The 18,203-nt window shown below is 41.5% G+C and overlaps 1 protein-coding gene across 1 annotated transcript in view; it reads left to right on the top strand.

Moving 5' to 3' along the window:
• The window catches only part of igl (igloo), a 631,915-nt gene that overhangs the window by 502,870 nt on the left and 110,842 nt on the right, over positions 1 to 18,203 (top strand). The window contains exon 3 of the mRNA XM_067155150.2: positions 8,496 to 8,617. Coding sequence (XP_067011251.1) covers positions 8,496 to 8,617 — 122 coding nt within the window. The remainder of the gene's footprint in view (positions 1 to 8,495; positions 8,618 to 18,203) is intronic.

Genomic DNA, 18,203 nt, shown 5'->3' on the forward strand with positions numbered 1-18,203 from the left:
TTTATTTATTTATTTATTTATTTATTTATTTATTTATTTATTTATTTATTTATTTATCGTGTCAGAAGTACAAAGTAAATGAGACAAAAATTAAACAGAGGAAATTTTAAACATTGGTTGACCAAACATTGGCCACGACAAGCGCATTTGGAGTTGCCCTCATTAGGTCTTTAATGGTACAAGTGGCTGGAGAAGATGGACACAGTAGAAGATGCTCATTAGTCTGCTTAGTACCACACTTGCAGTAAACTGTCTCCACAGGAAGGCCCCATTTCTGTAGGTTGGTCTTGCATCTCGTGGTACTGGAGCGTAATCGATTGAGAGCCTTCCATGTTGTCCACTTTTCAGAATGTCCAGGACGAAGCTTCCTTTGAAACCATCAATTCTCTCAAACGTTGAAATTTTTCCCGCCACATTGAGATTCTTGCTTGTTGTGGTATTCCTTTAAGAGCTTCAGTGGTTGTCAAGAAGCATACAAAGGGTGGACTTCCATAGTCATAGCGTTGCTTTTCTCATACCTAGCAGCAATCTCACGTTGGATTTCAGGTGGTGCTATACCAGCGAGACGGTGGACTTAATAGTTTATCTATGGGAGTAGGTCTTAAACAACCTGTGATAATACAGCAGGTGTCATTTAGTGCCACATCTATGTTTTTGGCATGACTGGACTTATGCCACACGGAGCATGCATATTCGGCAGTGGAGTAGCACAGTGCTAGTGCGCTGGTTCTTACAGTGCAAGGGTGAGTTCCCCAGGTGGTGCCTCGAATTTTCCGCACTATGTTGTTTCTGGCAGACACTTAAAAGACCAAAATATATGCCGTAACAGCCCCGAAGGGCCATGGCCTTACAAGAGAAGGCCTGCAGATTATGAGGTGTCGTGTGTTCAGCACAAACGAATCCTCTCGGCCGTTATTCTTGGCTTCCTAGACCGGGGCTGCCATCTCACCGTCAAATAGCTCCTCCATTGTAATCACGTAGGCTGAGTGGACCCCGAGCCAGCCCTCAGATCCAGGTAAAATCCGTGACTTGGCTGGGAATCGAAGCCGACGTCTCCAAGTAAGATGCAGGTTCGCTACCCCTACACCGTGGGGCCGGCTGTTGATTTCCCTAACGAATTTTAAAGTCTGATGAACAGTAGTGAAATACTGTTATGAGGTATTCTATAATTATTTTATTTTTATGTTATTTATTTTACGTCCCACTAACTACGTTTACAGTTTCTGGAGACCCCGAGGTGCCGGATTATAGTCCCGAAGGAGTTGTTTTAGGTGTCAGTAAATCTATCGACACTTGGCTGGCGTATTTGAGCACCTTCAAATACCATCGGACTGAACCAGGATCGAACCTGCCAAATTGGGGTGAGAAGGCCAGCGCCTCAACGGTCTGAGCAACTCGGCCCGGCCATCACTCTTTTATAAGATGGCGCTATGTTGACTCGCCCCCTCAGTTCGAGGTTAGTTTACGTTGTGAGTACATCGCGGTCAGTTGTATAGAATAACAAATTTAATAATGGGAAAGAAATATTTACGTCATACACATAGTCTGTTATTATAAGATGGCGTTGCGTTAACTCGCGAGCTAAGCTGGAGGTCAACTTTCGTTGTGTATACATAGTGGTCTGTTGGATGTATGAAGATGAAAGTCCAGAAGTGGAAGGATTTGAACTCAAAGTTCACATGAATAGTAGCCTACATTGAAATCCAATGAAGGTATTTTAAAAGAAAAGCGAGTGGTGTAGCAATATAAATAAATCTCAATAGTGTTGCAGATTTTGAACTAATTAATTTCACTGTTAGTAGGAAACTGAGCTTGGAAGAAACTGGTGCCGGCGATATTCGTATGATAGACGTTCTCCATCAATAATGGCGATTTGAAAATGTTCCAATTTAGTTCACTCTTTAATTATTAGAACGAGTTTGGTATTGATGTCGAAGTGCCAATCATCATTATGGCTGATTTTAATACAGACATCTAAAGAAATAAATGATATTTGATTTTCTCAAACATCACCTTAATTTGAATGCTGTGCCGAGCAGCTATCATACATTAGGCAATTCATTTGAAGACCTTATTTCCGAAGTGACACAACTCCACCTTTTTTATTTCAAGCTGAACGTGGGAATGTATTCCCAAAATAGTCCTTTCTCATGTGGAAACGTATTTAAATCCAAAGTGAAAAATATCTTAGTTAAAGTGGCATATAAAAGTTGTGTTTATTTCCAAAGTGCCGCAACTCCACACGACCAATAGTCCGGCACGCGCATATCACGTGATCGCTTACCAATTGTGGCGGGACTCTGCTCTTTCGCTCGTGCTTTCGTAATTTCTCTGCGGTTTTCTCTAATAGTGGCGAATAATCGTTGCAAATAGCGACATTTGGGGAAGAAATTGAGAGGCAGGCAAATCAATACGTGCGGAAAAGGAAACGAATACCAGCAGAATGGCAGAAAAATTAGGTCAAAATTGAAGGGCTTATTTCCAAAGTGACGCATTATATTTTAAGTTTTAGCACCTACAATGTAACCTAGCACACGCCGGTCCGCATAATTTTCATTTGCAGCCCCCCGTTAGTTCCCCCTATCCCATTTTGATGGTATTTTTTGCACTAGGATTTTAGCCACCACGGCAAGCGTATTTTGTTTAATGTGATGTAGCTGCATAGAAAAAATTGAGTCTCTTTTGTCATTAGGAATCCATTTATTAAAAAATGTTGTTTCCTGAAAAATTTCATCTCTTGGAGATGCGTCACTTTGGAAAAAAAGGCCTTCATTTATTGATCTTATATTATGTCTCTTATTTCTCGTGTTACGGACCCACACTACACCGAGTTATTACCCTCATTTTAAATGTACCGCGTTCTACCCAATAACATTCATTATCCACGTAATATTTGTCTTCTATTTCTAATACGTCAATCCACAAAAACTCAAAACCCTGCGGCCCTTAAAATACTGGCAGCATACCGCCAAATTATTTCTAGGCGCAACGAGGAACTATATGCAGAAACATCAAAAACTCATCAAATGTTGATTTTAAATTTACAAATGCATTTCAAAATAATTTCTGATTATTTCTGGAACGAAAAATTAATATCCGAATGGGATAACAAACTGTGCATTTAAGGGCTAAGAGTCGCCGAGCCAGAAGAATAAACTATGCGTAGTTAAAATCCCCGACCCGTTCGAGAATCGAACCCGAGTTTATCAGAACCAAAATCCACTCCGCTAGCCAATAAATCAATCACTACTGATCTGCATGTAGGGCAGTCGCCCAGGTGGCAGATTCCCTATCTGTTGTTTTCCTAGCCTTTTCTTAAATGATTTCAAAGAAATTGGAAATTTATTGAACTTTTCCCTTTGTAAGTTATTTCAATCCCTAACTCCCCTTCCTGTAAGCGAATATTTGCCATAATTTGTCCTCTTGAATTCCAGCTTTATCTTCATATTGTGATCTTTCCTACTTTTAAAAACAACACTCACACTTATTCGTCTACTAATGTCATTCCACGCCATCTCTCCACTGACAGCTCGGAACATACATTTTAGTCGAGCAGCTCGCCTCCTTTCTCCCGACATCAGCCCAGATGCCGATAAAATGTAATAATGAAGATGAATTTTAAAGTATTATAAATCATTTTTCAGGCCACGATAGTATTTAAACTTCTCACTGGAGTTATATTGTGTATATAATATTAAATCATGATATATTATACCTGTGCCAGAGGTCGTTCTTCGCAGAGTACATTTAACATGACGTTGTCGCTCTATGTGTTCAGAATTAAAGAAGAGACAGACCTTATCGTGACAGCTATTCCCACACATACATGCAGGTGGAGCACGGCTAATGTGCTCTCTAAACTGGGTCACTGAAAGGCTGAGCGAGAGTGTCACATTCCCCCTCCCCACCCTCGTCGTGACGAGTTCATTTCGCCAAACATGGTCACAAACTAATCTCTCGTAATCAGACATAATAGTGACTTTGATCTTCCCCTTTACTCTAATAGAGGACAGACATGGAAGTGGAAGCAGTCTCTGCTATTCACCTGTTAAATGTCCGACTCGTTGGCTGAATGGTCAGCGTACTGACCTTCGGTTCAGAGGCCCCCGGGTTTGATTCCCGGCTGGGTCGGGGATTTTAACCGTCCTTGGTTAATTCCAATGGCACGGGGGCTGGGTGTTTGTGCTGTCCCCCACATCTCTGCAACTCACACACCATACATAACACTATCCTCCGCCAAAGTAACCCGCAGTTACCTACACATGACAGATGCCGCCCACTCTCATCAGAGGGTCTGCCTTACAAGGGATGCACTCGACTAGAAATAGCCACACGAAATTATTCTACATGTTAAATGACGGTTATTATTAGCAGAAAATTACAATGTCTCTATGAAAATGTATAGTTCCGTGAGTGGAATTAATATATAGGGTAAATGGAAGTATTTTCGTGGTACAAGTAAGTTCATGATAAATATTTCATTATCAAGTGTCCGCTAGAGTGCTGAAGATCAATCCAAATAGCTAGACACATCCGTTGGGAACTCATGGAACTAGTAGTGCAGTTCAAATTCTCAGTGTACAGTAGGGAATTGTTAATACTTATTGAAAGATTTGACCCTATTGTTCAATAACCATACTAAATAGATTTATAATATTCCAAATTCTATAGGTACGGTACATTGGACAAACCGGTAGATACATCATGCCAGGATACATAATACTACATCAGAGAATTCAAACATAGAACAAAATCGTAATTACCAACCATTCACCACAAACTGGACGCAAATTCATAGACATCAGCAAGAGTACCGAAATTCTCCAAATTACTTCTAAATGTCCTGCACACACTCAACACCCCATCACTTCCTTTCCCTAGGGCTTTTCTCACCTTACTGGGGTCACAGGGTCACTCTATGTCGCATATATGAATTTGATCCAGTTTTACGGTTCGATGCCCTGGACGGATGCCTCCTCTCCGAGTCGGAGGAATAAACCAAAAGCATCTAAAATCTCCGGCCAGGCCGAGAATGGAATCCGGGACCAACTGAACCGAAAGCAGCAAGAAACTGGACTCTTAACACGTTAGAACAATAGCATTTTCCAAAAACAGTAGATCTCAACAAAGCACCAACATTCTCGATGGAAAAACATAGGCTAATTCTAATCACATGCACATCATACAAAATTACAGGAAAGTTGAATTTAATATCTTCATTTAATTTTCCAGCAAATAATCTAATACCGACCTTTTTCTTAAGTTATAAAATCTTCCACCACTTGGAGACTGCCCGAAGACCAAAATACAAAATACAGTAAATGCTTACTAGTTTGTAAAGAACCGGGCAAGTTGGCCGTGCGAGTAGAGGCGCGCGGCTGTGAGCTTGCATCCGGGAGATAGTAGGTTCGAATCCCACTATCGGCAGCCCTGAAGAAGACTTTCCGTTGTTTCCCATTTTCACACCAGGCAAATGCTGAGGCTGTGCCTTAATTAAGGCCACGGCCGCTTCCTTCCAACTCCTAGGTCTTTCCTATCCCATCGTCGCCATAAGACCTATCTGTGTCGGTGCGACGTAAAGCCCCTAGCAAAAAAATGTTTGTAAAGAACTCGAAAATTTAAAAATGTCGTGAAGGTAGAAATGCACTATTAAACAATTCTAAAAAACAATTAGTAAAGTTAAAAGTTACCAAAAAATGTAAAACGTTTTAGGAAGAACTTGAGAGAAATAATTCCTAAAAAGCTGAAATATAATTGTGACTCGGACATGAGACAGGTGATCATATTCCAACGAGCAAAGATGATGACTCAAAATGAGTACAGACCTTCTGAAAGCTATTAGCCGCCAGTCCACAAGTTCATCAGTGCAGATCCCTAAAACTCTCATGATTTTCACCACCTTTTGTGGAGCGATCGCCCCCTCGCAACAATCATAATACCCATCACCTGAATATCCTCTATCTGATACTTCTCTGTGTAATATACACGGTAGGCAAAAATATATGTTTATTTTCGTGGTCAGCTTAGGCTAGCTGAGTTTTTAAAAAGTTAGACACGACTCGTATCTTATCGTGGGGTCTATAACCTGCTTTTCCTAAAATGGAGATCATATCAATGCTCATTGTACTGCCATTTGTTGCAAGACCCTTGACCTCGTCGTGTACTTGAAAGTCTTTGCCTAGGAGGTACTGTACAATAGATGATCTGATGGTGTGGTGGCGGGTGTTTCTAAGAGTTAAAACTAACTCTTCTTTCTTAATCTGTTTACCCTCCAGGATTGGTTTCTTCCTCGGACTCCCAACTCTACCGCCACATGGGCAATGTCCGAGTTTGAGACTTTGGGTCGGGGATACAGCTGTGAGCTTGCATCCGGGAGACAGTGACTTCAAATTCCACTGTCGGCAGCCCTGAAGATGGTTTTCCGTGGTTACCCAATTTCATACCAGGCAAATGCTGAGGCTGTACCTTAATTAAGGCCACGGTCGCTTCCTTCCCACTCCTCGCCCTTTCCTGTCCCATCGTCGCCATAAGACTTGTCTGTGTCGGTGCGACGTAAAGCCACTAGGTAGCGTTTTCGATAGTTAACACAATGGCATGACCGCTACTATCATAAACGTAGACGTCTACCACTCCAACGTAACCGAAACATTGTATTTTAATGCGATATTAAAACACTGGCAAAGTAGCCCTTAGTTCTACGTCTGTTGAGAAGTTAGTTGCTAAACGGTCTTTAATTATTATTATTATTATTATTATTATTATTATTATTATTATTATTATTATTATTGCTGTACCGTGAGGTACACCCGCCCCGTTCATTCAAATGAAGCGCCTAGAAGAACGCCATCAATATAAACTTGCAACAACATGTGCAAAAAGTTTGAACTTTTCTCCACAGATGTCTCTACCAAAAAACTGATGTTATGCCCTCTAGTGTGAAATGAAACAATTATAATCCTAAAGTAATTTGTTATTTTAAGGTTTACTACACTGAGTTGATTATCATTCGATTTTGGTATGATAAAGTTGACAATACTTCGATCTTTTCCCGCCAACTTAAGATGTTGGCCAACAGAAAATTTTGTGTATTTAATTTTCAACCAATCATCGTTTTCTTGTACATATTTAATTATCCAATAAAATTGGAAATGTGTCGGGCTTTATCCCAGAACTCTCTAGAACTTTCCTCTCGGGTATAAGAGCTGGCAATTTTTCTAGCCACCTTGGCTAATTTATCGTCCAGTTTACTGAGTGTGTGCTAATAGAGGAGGCGGGGGCGTCTCGCCCTCCATCGAGCTTTACTATAATGACAGCTATTTAATATCTATGTGATAGCCTCTGAAAGCTAGCTCAAGGGGAAGGTTTCCTGTCTTTAATAATGAAACCTTTAATTTCCAATCTTCTAAAATGTAAATATCTACTGTAAATTTCAAACAAGCCGAAAAGCAATTAGCTTAAATTCGGGAATAGAGAGTGTGACACCCTCTAGAGTTCCCTATCAACTTGTCTTCGAGGTGACTATGATTTTGTAAACATTTTTCTGTCTGTAACTTAAATTTTGTTTTTCTAGTCACTTCAGTAGTATAGTGTAACGTCGGGCAGTGAGCCCAACTAGGGTTTTACACTTCTAAGTGTAAGTTTCAAGGAGTGCAAGTGCCTGCCTCCGCATCATTTTGATTTTGGGCCAGTAACATTAACCTGTGTTTCGTTTTCCACAAAGGCCCGGTAGAATGGGTATTCGATACTCCTGTAAAATTCAATCATTTATGTTAAGTGGTTAAAATGTTGAGAGTTGAAGACAGTCAATTCGGTCTGTATTGTAAAATGTAGGTTTTGCCTCGAGACGCCTGGAAAGTGTAAATTTTGTTAGCAAAGATGCTCTGGTTGTTGAAGGTTGCCTTGATAAGGCAGTAAGGGTATAAGGTTCGAAGCGCAGTCTCCTGGATCAACTCATAGAGCATTGACGCTCTTTGCATTTTGTAGAGGTATTAGTGTACTCTGTAAACGAAATTGGGAGACCTGTCTCCTTAACTATTGAGTGGATGGAGCCATAGTGCTGAAGTAACGTTTGTAAGATTGGGAGCGTTAAGCTTGTATTGTTAATTGTCAATTTGTTGATGCTTCTAATTTTGTACCTGAAATCTTGTTCCGTCGCTGAGCGACTTGTTTTGTTAATATTTGTCATTTGAAAAAGAGAGAGGAGAAAAGAAATATAACATTAACGTTAAAGCTTTTAATGAATCTTTTGACTGTAGTAGACAGACCCATTCATGCTCGCACATTCTTTCACCTCTGTATTCCACAAAAACACCGTAACAATTATTATTATTAATATTATTTTGTTGATAGTATTTTTGTCGTTCCATTTTCTTTAGATCCTTCCCTCTCCACTCTTCGCAAGAATATTTTTCTTCCCCCACAAGGAAACATACCATAATGTATGCCAATTGAAATTGTGTGATGTTTACCTGATGGTAATTTTGTTTGCGTTACAGAGTTGTGCAACGCAGCGACGAAGATCCAAGCTTCTTTCCGCGGCCACATGGCAAGAAAAACTGCTCCCCCGAGTAAGCCGGAGGACGAACTCAGCAAAGAGTTGCAGAAGTTAGACGCCAAGGTAAGGCCTCTCTTTATTTATCACCCATCCCTTTATGTTAAAAGTCCTATGGTGCTTTTCGTATTCATGGAAGATCTCCTTCAAATTTAAAGAAACTTATCTTATTAACAGTGATTTAAAAAATCATAAATATCAAGGTAATTAAAACCCGATTTTTTGTGTAGATATAGAATGAATTTCAATGAAGTTCATGATTTATATTAAAGCCATTTGATTTGGAAATCCCTCAATTAAAGGATTTGCCTCTGGACTGCAAAACATATTCAGAGTCTGAAAATCATGAAACTTTGCCCCTTGGAATCTTTAGTGGCCATGTTGAGGCAAACAGATGAAAGAAAAACGTACAGTTTCTTCCCTGGTATTAGACGGCTGCCTATTTTAGACTTGCAAAAAATGGTATGACTTTGTTGGTGAGAGCTAGTGTTTACGGTACACTGTGTCTTCTTGTTTGGGCTAGAACAAATTGTTACTTCCGTTGCCTTGTCTCCGTCTTACCTTTGACTTTGATAATATGAAAATTACTTTGGTATGAGCGATGCTAGTAATGCCATTCCTTATGCAGCCAGTCCCCATGATGATTAGTGTGAAAATGTTGCTCATAGAGACATATATATATATATACATATATACACACTGACTGACAGAGCAAATGCAACACCAAGAAGGAGTGGTCAGAACTTTATGCCAATTGCAGGGTAGACTGACGTCACTGAGGTATGCTCATGATGTGAAATGCGCCGCTGTGCTGCGCACGTAGCGAACGATAAATGGGACACGGCGTTGGCGAATGGCCCACTTCGTACCGTGATTTCTCAGCCGACAGTCGTTGTAGAACGTGTTGTCGTGTGCCACAGGACACGTGTATAGCTAAGAATGCCAGGCCGCCGTCAACGGAGGCATTTCCAGCAGACAGACGACTTTACGAGGGGTATGGTGATCGGGCTGAGAAGGGCAGGTTGGTCGCTTCGTCAAATCGCAGCCGATACCCATAGGGATGTGTCCACGGTGCAGCGCCTGTGGCGAAGATGGTTGGCGCAGGGACATGTGGCACGTGCGAGGGGTCCAGGCGCAGCCCGAGTGACGTCAGCACGCGAGGATCGGCGCATCCGGCGCCAAGCGGTGGCAGCCCCGCACGCCACGTCAACCGCCATTCTTCAGCATGTGCAATATCGACCAGAACAATTTCCCGTCGATTGGTTGAAGGAGGCCTGCACTCCCGGCGTCCGCTCAGAAGACTACCATTGACTCCACAGCATAGACGTGCACGCCTGGCATGGTGCCGGGCTAGAGCGACTTGGATGAGGGAATGGCGGAACGTCGTGTTCTCCGATGAGTCACGCTTCTGTTCTGTCAGTGATAGTCACCGCAGACGAGTGTGGCGTCGGCGTGGAGAAAGGTCAAATCCGGCAGTAACTGTGGAGCGCCCTACCGCTAGACAACGCGGCATCATGGTTTGGGGCGCTATTGCGTATGATTCCACGTCACCTCTAGTGCGTATTCAAGGCACGTTAAATGCCCACCGCTACGTGCACCATGTGCTGCGGCCGGTGGCACTCCCGTACCTTCAGGGGCTGCCCAATGCTCTGTTTCAGCAGGATAATGCCCGTCCACACACTGCTCGCATCTCCCAACAGGCTCTACGAGGTGTACAGATGCTTCCGTGGCCAGCGTACTCTCCGGATCTCTCACCAATCGAACACGTGTGGAATCTCATTGGACGCCGTTTGCAAACTCTGCCCCAGCCTCGTACGGACGACCAACTGTGGCAAATGGTTGACAGAGAATGGAGAACCATCCCTCAGGACACCATCCGCACTCTTATTGACTCTGTACCTCGACGTGTTTCTGCGTGCATCGCCGCTCGCGGTGGTCCAACATCCTAATGAGTCGATGCCGTGCGCATTGTGTAACCTGCATATCGGTTTGAAATAAACATCAATTATTCGTCCGTGCCGTCTCTGTTTTTTCCCCAACTTTCATCCCTTTCGAACCACTCCTCCTTGGTGTTGCATTTGCTCTGTCAGTCAGTGTAATAAAGTGCAAATATTCTTCACGAATTGGGCCGTTGACCTAGATATTTAGCCCTTTAAAACAACAACTATCACCATTATCATTATCTTAACGAGTATCTCAGGCATCGTCTGGCCTGCATGATGGATAAGCCAATTCTATTCGTTAGCGAAACAGACTTTCAGAAGAGCCATTCATTTATGCATTTATGTTCTGGCTGTGAAAGCTGCCAACCCCCGCCCCGGAGGCCCAGGTTCGTTTCCCGGGTCTGCCTCGAAATTTGAAACATGGACGAGGGCTGGAACACGGTCCGCTCAGCATCGAGAGGTCAACTGAGTAGAGGAGAGTTCGATTCCACCTCAACCATCCTCAAAGTGTTTTTCCGTTGTTTCCACTTCTCCTCCAGGCAAATGCCGGGATGGAACCTAACTTAAGGCCACGGCTGTTTCCCTCCCTCTTCCTTGTCTATCCCTTCCAATCTTCCCATCTCCCCAGAAGGCGCCTGTTCAGCATAGCAGGTAAGGCCGTCGGGGCGAAGTACTTATGATCCTTCCCTGTTGTATCCCCCGATCCAAAGTCAGAAGCACTAAGACACTGTCCTTGAGGCGGTACAGGTGGGATTCCTCGCTAAGTCCGAAGGAAAAGCCAACCCTGGACGGTAAACAAATTAAGAAAAAAGAAAGTTGTTCTAAAGGTTGCATTTTGTCTATATAAATTCTCCTCTCTATCTCCTGCTGCTCGTTTCATCGTCGTGTAACTTCCACAACCTCATCCGTTCTTGACGTCATGCAGGTACTTTTTCCTACGTCGGCCTCTACTTTTCCTCCCTAAAATTTTGCCTTCAGAAATATCGAAAATGTTATTTTTTTAATAATTTTGTCGATGTTATATCTACTGAAATATCCAATAAATTAATTTTACTACATTCCATTTCTTTCAACAACTTCTGACCTTCTTTAAGAAATATATAAGAGCCTTCATTAAAATATCATGAGTAGAATGTTCTTGCAAAAATTAAACTACAAAAATATAAAACGAACCATATTTTTATAATATTTTACCATAGAATATTCATTCATTTTTAGAGGAACTTCCACTCATACCAAGCATTAACTACGAAAGGAATAAACTCGGCCGTTACTATTTTTGAATAATGTTTATTTTGTTATTGAAAACGCGCACATGCCGTGCAGAATACCATTACATTTACATTACATACACATTACTTTTCTTTGCTATAAGCTACGATGTATTTCTGTCTATTCCTGCATTTTACAATATGGTATCTATCACAGAATTCCAAGCACAACTCACACACACATTCGTCATTTGGTTCGTGAAATAATTTGTTACAGCACACCTTGTGGTGGAAACCATGGATCGCCAACCTTGTCGTCACGTGTCGCATATCATGATTAGCTTCCATCCAGGTCCTGTCTTGCATAGCAGATGTTGCATAGAAGTCCTCTGGTATGTTGTTTTTGTTCTCATGCAGATCTTGTATAAGCTGTTTGAAGCTGGTACTAGCTGGAAGTATGAGCTCGCATCTCAGATCCTCTATTATGAAGGTCGCCCTGGTAAGCTCATACACTAGCCTCGATCTTGCATTCTGCGGGACTCCTAAAATTCTCTTCAGGTATCTAGCCTTTACTCGCTCCAATTTTTCCAGCTGTTTGTATGTGAGGTATTCTCCCACTGATTCTAGGCCATACGTCAGAACAGGTAGTATCTTTAACCTAAACAGGTCCATAGCTGTGCTAATCGATAGTTGTGTGATGTTTCTGATTTCATTCATAGCTCTAGTGGCCGCCACTGCTCTAGATCTTATATGTAAACTGAAACTCTTTCCCGTTGTTTGAATTGTGATACCTAGATATTTAAAATTGTTAGCCCTCTTGAGTAGTTTGCCATTGCATTTGATGTTCTCTGCTTCAGTGAGTCTTCCACCTTTCCTAAATACTACCAATTCCGTCTTCTCTTCGTTTATCTGGATGTCGTTTCTCTCTGCCCATTCACATAGTGTGTTTAGCGATACATGCAGTTTATCTATATCTGTCGCTGCGATGGCCATGTCATCAGCGTATACGTATGTGCTTGTTCCTGCCATTCCTTTGGTGACATCGTTCATGAGAACATTAAACAGGATAGGGCTGAGTGGATCGCCTTGGAGGACGCCGTTCGTCTATGACAGCCAGTGAGATATGCCTATTCCATCATCTGTCTGTATGTAGTTTTCTGCCAGTATGTTCGATATCAGGGTCGTTGTGCTCGTTCTTCCAGTTAGTTCCTCCAGTTTATCTATTAATACCTTTCTGTTGACCATATCGAAGGTTTTTGAGTAGTCAACAAAAACCACATATAGTTTTCCTTTTGGTCTTTCTATCGTCTGTTTTATTTGTTCTAACAGGTTTTCTACTGCCAGAGTCGTGGACCTTCCCTTTCTAAAACCAAACTCTTCCTCTGGTAGAAGGCGTTCTAACTTCTCTGCCAGCCTTTTGACGAGGATTCCTGTTAGGAGTTTCAGTAATGTAGATTCCAACGCTATTCCTCTATACGCGTTTGGGTTCTCTGTGTCACCTTTTTCCTTGTATAATAGCTTGTTGGCTTTCTCCATTCGTCTGGTATCCTCCCTAATTCTAAACATTTATTTAGAAGGGAGATCCATGTCGGTAGGTATTCTTGTGCTGTCTGTTTTAAGTCTTCACTTCTTATTCCATCTACTCCTGGTACTCTGTTATTCCTCATTTTCTTTATCGCTTTCGCAATTTCATCCGTGGTGAAGATCTCACCAGCTTGTGGAGTCATAGGTGTCTTAATCATGGGTCTTGTTTCTTTTCAGCAAATTACTATTCTTATATGAGCTATCCATGTTTCCATAGGTATGTTGGGCTGTATTTTCTGTCCTTTTGGCCTCAGAGCTCGGTAGGGGTCTTCTTCTGCCTCCTCTACCATTTTCTTATGTTCTTCTTCCAGGTGTTGCTTTTTCTTCTTTTTTATTAGGTCCTTGTATTTCTTTCGTTCTCGTTGGTATTCTTCGGTGGTTGCGCTTGCCATTTGTCCTCTAGTTTTATGTAGTGTTTTCAGTGTCAATTTTCTTTGTTCATACTGTCCATCTCACAACAGGCGGGCTGGTCTTCTGAACCCAACTTGGCAGGTTCGATCCTGGCTCAGTCCGGTGGTATATGAAGGGGTGTTGAAATACATGAACCTCGTGTCGATAGATTTACTGGAACGTAAGAAAATTCCTGCATAACTAATTTCCGGTACCTCGGTGTCTGCGAAAACCGCAAATGTACTTAGTGGGGCCTAAAATAAATAACAAAATATAAAATAAATATAGAATACGTCATAACAGTATTTCAATATTGTTCATTAGACTTTAAATTTAGTTAAGGAAATCAACAGCCAGCACCGCGGTCTAGGATTAGCGTGCCTGCACGTTACCCACAGGCTGCGGGTTCGAATCCCGACCAGAACAGGGATTTTTACCTGCATCTGAGGTCCATTTAGCCAACGTGATTACAAAAATTAAGGAGCTATCTGAAGCTGATATGGTGGCCCCGGTCTGCGAAATCAAGAATATCGGCCGAGAGGTTCATCGTGCTGACCACACGACACCTCAAAATCTGCAGGCCTTCGAACTGAGCAGCGGTCACTTCGTGGGGCTGTTGAGCCATTGGGTTTGTTTTTTAAAAGGAAATTAACAGTGATATGAGGACTAAAAAAATTACTAACTTGGCTCAGTCCAATGGCATTTGAAGGTACTCAAATACGTCAGCCTCGTGTCGGTAGATTTACTGGCACTCCTACGGGACTAAATTCCGGTACCTAGGTGTCTCCGAAAACCGTAAATATAATTAGTGGGACGTAAAGGCAATAACGATATTGAAATGTGAAATGTCGTATGGCTTTTAGTGCCGCAATATCCCAGGTCGGGTTCGGCTCGCCAGGTGCAGGTCTTTCTACTTGACTCCCGTAGGCGACCTGCGCGTCGTGATGAGGATGAAATGATGATGAATACAACACATACACCCAGCCCCCGTGCCAGTGGAATTAACCAATTAAGGTTAAAATCCCCGACCCGGCCGGGAATCGAACCCGGGACCCTCTGAACCGAAGGCCAGTACGCTGACCGTTCAGCCAACGAGTCGGACAATAACGATATTATTACATCTCAATACATTGAATAATACTCTTCGCAGTTCTTTAACTCTGTACCGTATAATATTATCTGCAAAAAAAAGTATTTTTTCTGTAATTCCCGTTCTTTACTCACAGCATTTATATACAGCGTGACCCAAAAATCCGTTAACAATTCACAAGGCAGTACTTGACGGAATATTGGAGGTAGAGAGGTAATAATAATTCGCACACATGATTATCATGACATGGGGTTTTATTGACACAAAAATAAATTACACACAATGACCAACAGATGGCGCTAGACAGCAGCGTATCAGGTATAAATGGCACGCGTACTTGACATGACATGGGGTTTTCTTGATTCCAACAACGAATGCACAAACAGGCTAACAGATGGCACTGGAGAGCAACACGTCAGTGATTCGGCATAAGACCCGTGTACTGTATAAAGGAAGCCGTCGTGAGAGAGGGTGTCGTGACATGTTGACGTTACCAGTAAAGACACTGTTAGTGAAGTTTTATTTACTTTATTTTAGTATCAATAAAACCCCATGTCATGCTAATCATGTGTGTCAATTATTACCTCTTCACCTCCAATATTCGGTGAAGTATTGCCTCGTCAAATGTTAACGGACTTTTGGGTCAACCTGTACGTAAGATACTGAACAATGTTTTATGGTAACTACGGTCACGGTAACTAACAGGTCCTTCAATAAAACGTATTCTACGTTGAAACCAATGGTGCATATAGGATATACATTCTCTTGAGCCGTTAGGATGGCTGCTATCCCACCAGTTGGCCTGCAGGTGTTTGAGTGTCACGTGGGCAGCGTGGCACCACCTCAGCCGCACTACGTGGGTTCCGCGACCGAGAGGTATGCGTCGAGAGAAACACAGGCTATGAGATAGAGGAATTAACTAGATCTGGTTAAAAATCCACAATCCAGACAAACATCGAACCAGGGACGCTCTAAATCGAAGGACGTGATGCATTTATCTTGGAAGACCAGTTCAAGTTTATTTTCTCTGGATTCCATTGCATTGCATTGCATTCCACAGCATTCCAACTAATCAATTCTCCGAAATGTTTGAATCCTTTACTTCTATAAATACTTCTCAAATTATTTTGTTTTAAGTCTAGCCCGTTTTTACAATTTTGCGTCATATCCAAGCATCTCTACTGCTTGACCATTGGTCTTGTCGTCTTTCCTCTCATGTCAAACTTTCGAGCAGTGAGCTCGAAACAAATTACTTTCCAAAATTCTTGGGAAGATCGTGGGTTCGAATCCCACCGTCAGCAGCCCTGAAGATGTTTTTCCGTGGTTTCCTATTTTCACGTTTACTAAGGCGAAAACCTTCGATGTGTAAGTGTGACGTAAACGACTGTAGTAGCAAAAAAATAACTTTACAAAATACTTCATAATAGACGACCTAATATAGAAAAGGATGAAAGTGCCAAAAATATTTTTCCAGTAAAAGCCAATAATATAGTACCCTTGCAAACTGACACTTTCATCCTTCTCTACCAAAGGAGACCAGGAATAATAATTACCTACAACTATCGAAGTGCAAGTATACTAGGTACATAAATAGTATTCATTAGCCTACATAACTGCATTTAGATTTTAAATTTTTAATTTCTTTAATTAAGTGGCTCAGAAATTGGACTGTCTCTCTACCTGTTGAACTTATTGCCTATTAAAATAGTGACCTTGAGCACATGCACTGTTCACCACCATATGCAGCATGGCTAATACATCCCTTTACTTCAAAATTATTTTTTTCAAATGTTGGCAACCTTCACTCTTTTCCATCGTTGGTCCTCAATTTGTTCATGTGCTTATTGGTCAAAGTATATTTCTTTGCCATGAATGCCTGCTTCTCGACGGCTATTCTCTTCATCACTGCCATGATACATAGGTTTCCTTCTGTAATTATACTTCCCAGATAACAGTACAGCTTTACCTAATCAGTTTTGGTGTCATCACTATTTGTTTTGATATCCCCGATATTCTTCCTTAGAACAAACTACCAGCGACTACTATTATGAAACCTTCCCTACTCGAAACTATATAAATAAAAACGTAACGACCGTGTGTCTGTACATTGATTACTTTGGTAAAATTTCCACACAGTTATCCCGTTTCAGGTGTAATAATGATCATCTACATATGTTTTACTTTGGTGTCTATTTGTTTGTCTGCTGTTTGTTTCTCTGTTTGCCTATAACTTGAAAACTATTGGATATATTTCCACCAAACTTCACATTTAAAATCCACCTGTCCTTGGGTAGGTTTTACGACCAATATTGTTTCTAAATCCCTGAACTGACTGGGAGTTTATACGAAACTGAAACAGTGACTTTGAAGTCCCACAAAATATACACAACTAAACTTAATGGAAATCTACCTGCTTTAATGGAAATCAATTCTAAACCTTATTTCTAGTGTGCATCATTTATATACGAGGATTAATAAGGGATATATCATAAACGGACCGTTTCTCGGTACAAGTCCCATCAGACTTAAGAGCACGTGCGTGTAAAGCGTATTTCTTATAACATGAAAACTACTGATGATATTTGAACCAAACTTTATATTTAGCATCCACCTGTCCAAAGGTAGGTTTTAAGGTCCACACCATTGCGAATTTCCGGAATGGACTTGGGGTTTATAGGGAACCGAAACGGTGACTTTACTCTCCCACAATATACCGGTACCAACCTGACTGAAAATCGATCAAACTTGACGGAAATCCATTCCTGAAACTATTTGCTCATGTGCATTTTTCCGACACGAGGATTAATAAGGGAGATATCATGAACGGTCGGTTTTCCAGGCTAAGTCCAGAGGACATAGCCCAAAAGGTGTACGTGGAGCAGATGCCTTATCTACCTATATAAATAAAATCGTAACGACTGTTTTGGATCTATGCACTTAAGGGGTAATAATGACCATCTGCATATTCAGTTTCCTGAATGTCTTAAATTTTACCTTCCACCCCTCGCCCAAAATCAAGATTGCGACACAATCTGCTAGACGAGCTAGGAAATTGAAATTAGGCAAATTTATACGTTTTAACCGCTAACCGACAGAAAACTTCCAAGATCATTAAGGTTTTCCCTTTTTATACCGGAAGAACATCGAAATATGGAAACAATTTTAATGACGGTGCAGACCTTTGTATCGAGGTATTTTGCGGTTAAACGGTACGTCCTATCACAAAAGGGATGGCACAATCTCCGTTCAATTTGGAGTGTTCTACAACGTTGGTCCTATGACGTTTCGTCGTATCTCTATTCCTTATATGTTAGATTTGTCTCTATTTCTCGATTATACCTACATTTTGTTCTTTGTAAACGTACCTCGAACCACTTGTACGAAAGGAGGAATCACCTAATTCTACACGAACATTGGCCCACGCAGTATGCATA

This window comes from Anabrus simplex, chromosome 1, assembly GCF_040414725.1.
Source record: "Anabrus simplex isolate iqAnaSimp1 chromosome 1, ASM4041472v1, whole genome shotgun sequence".
Taxonomy (NCBI): Eukaryota; Metazoa; Arthropoda; class Insecta; order Orthoptera; family Tettigoniidae; genus Anabrus; species Anabrus simplex.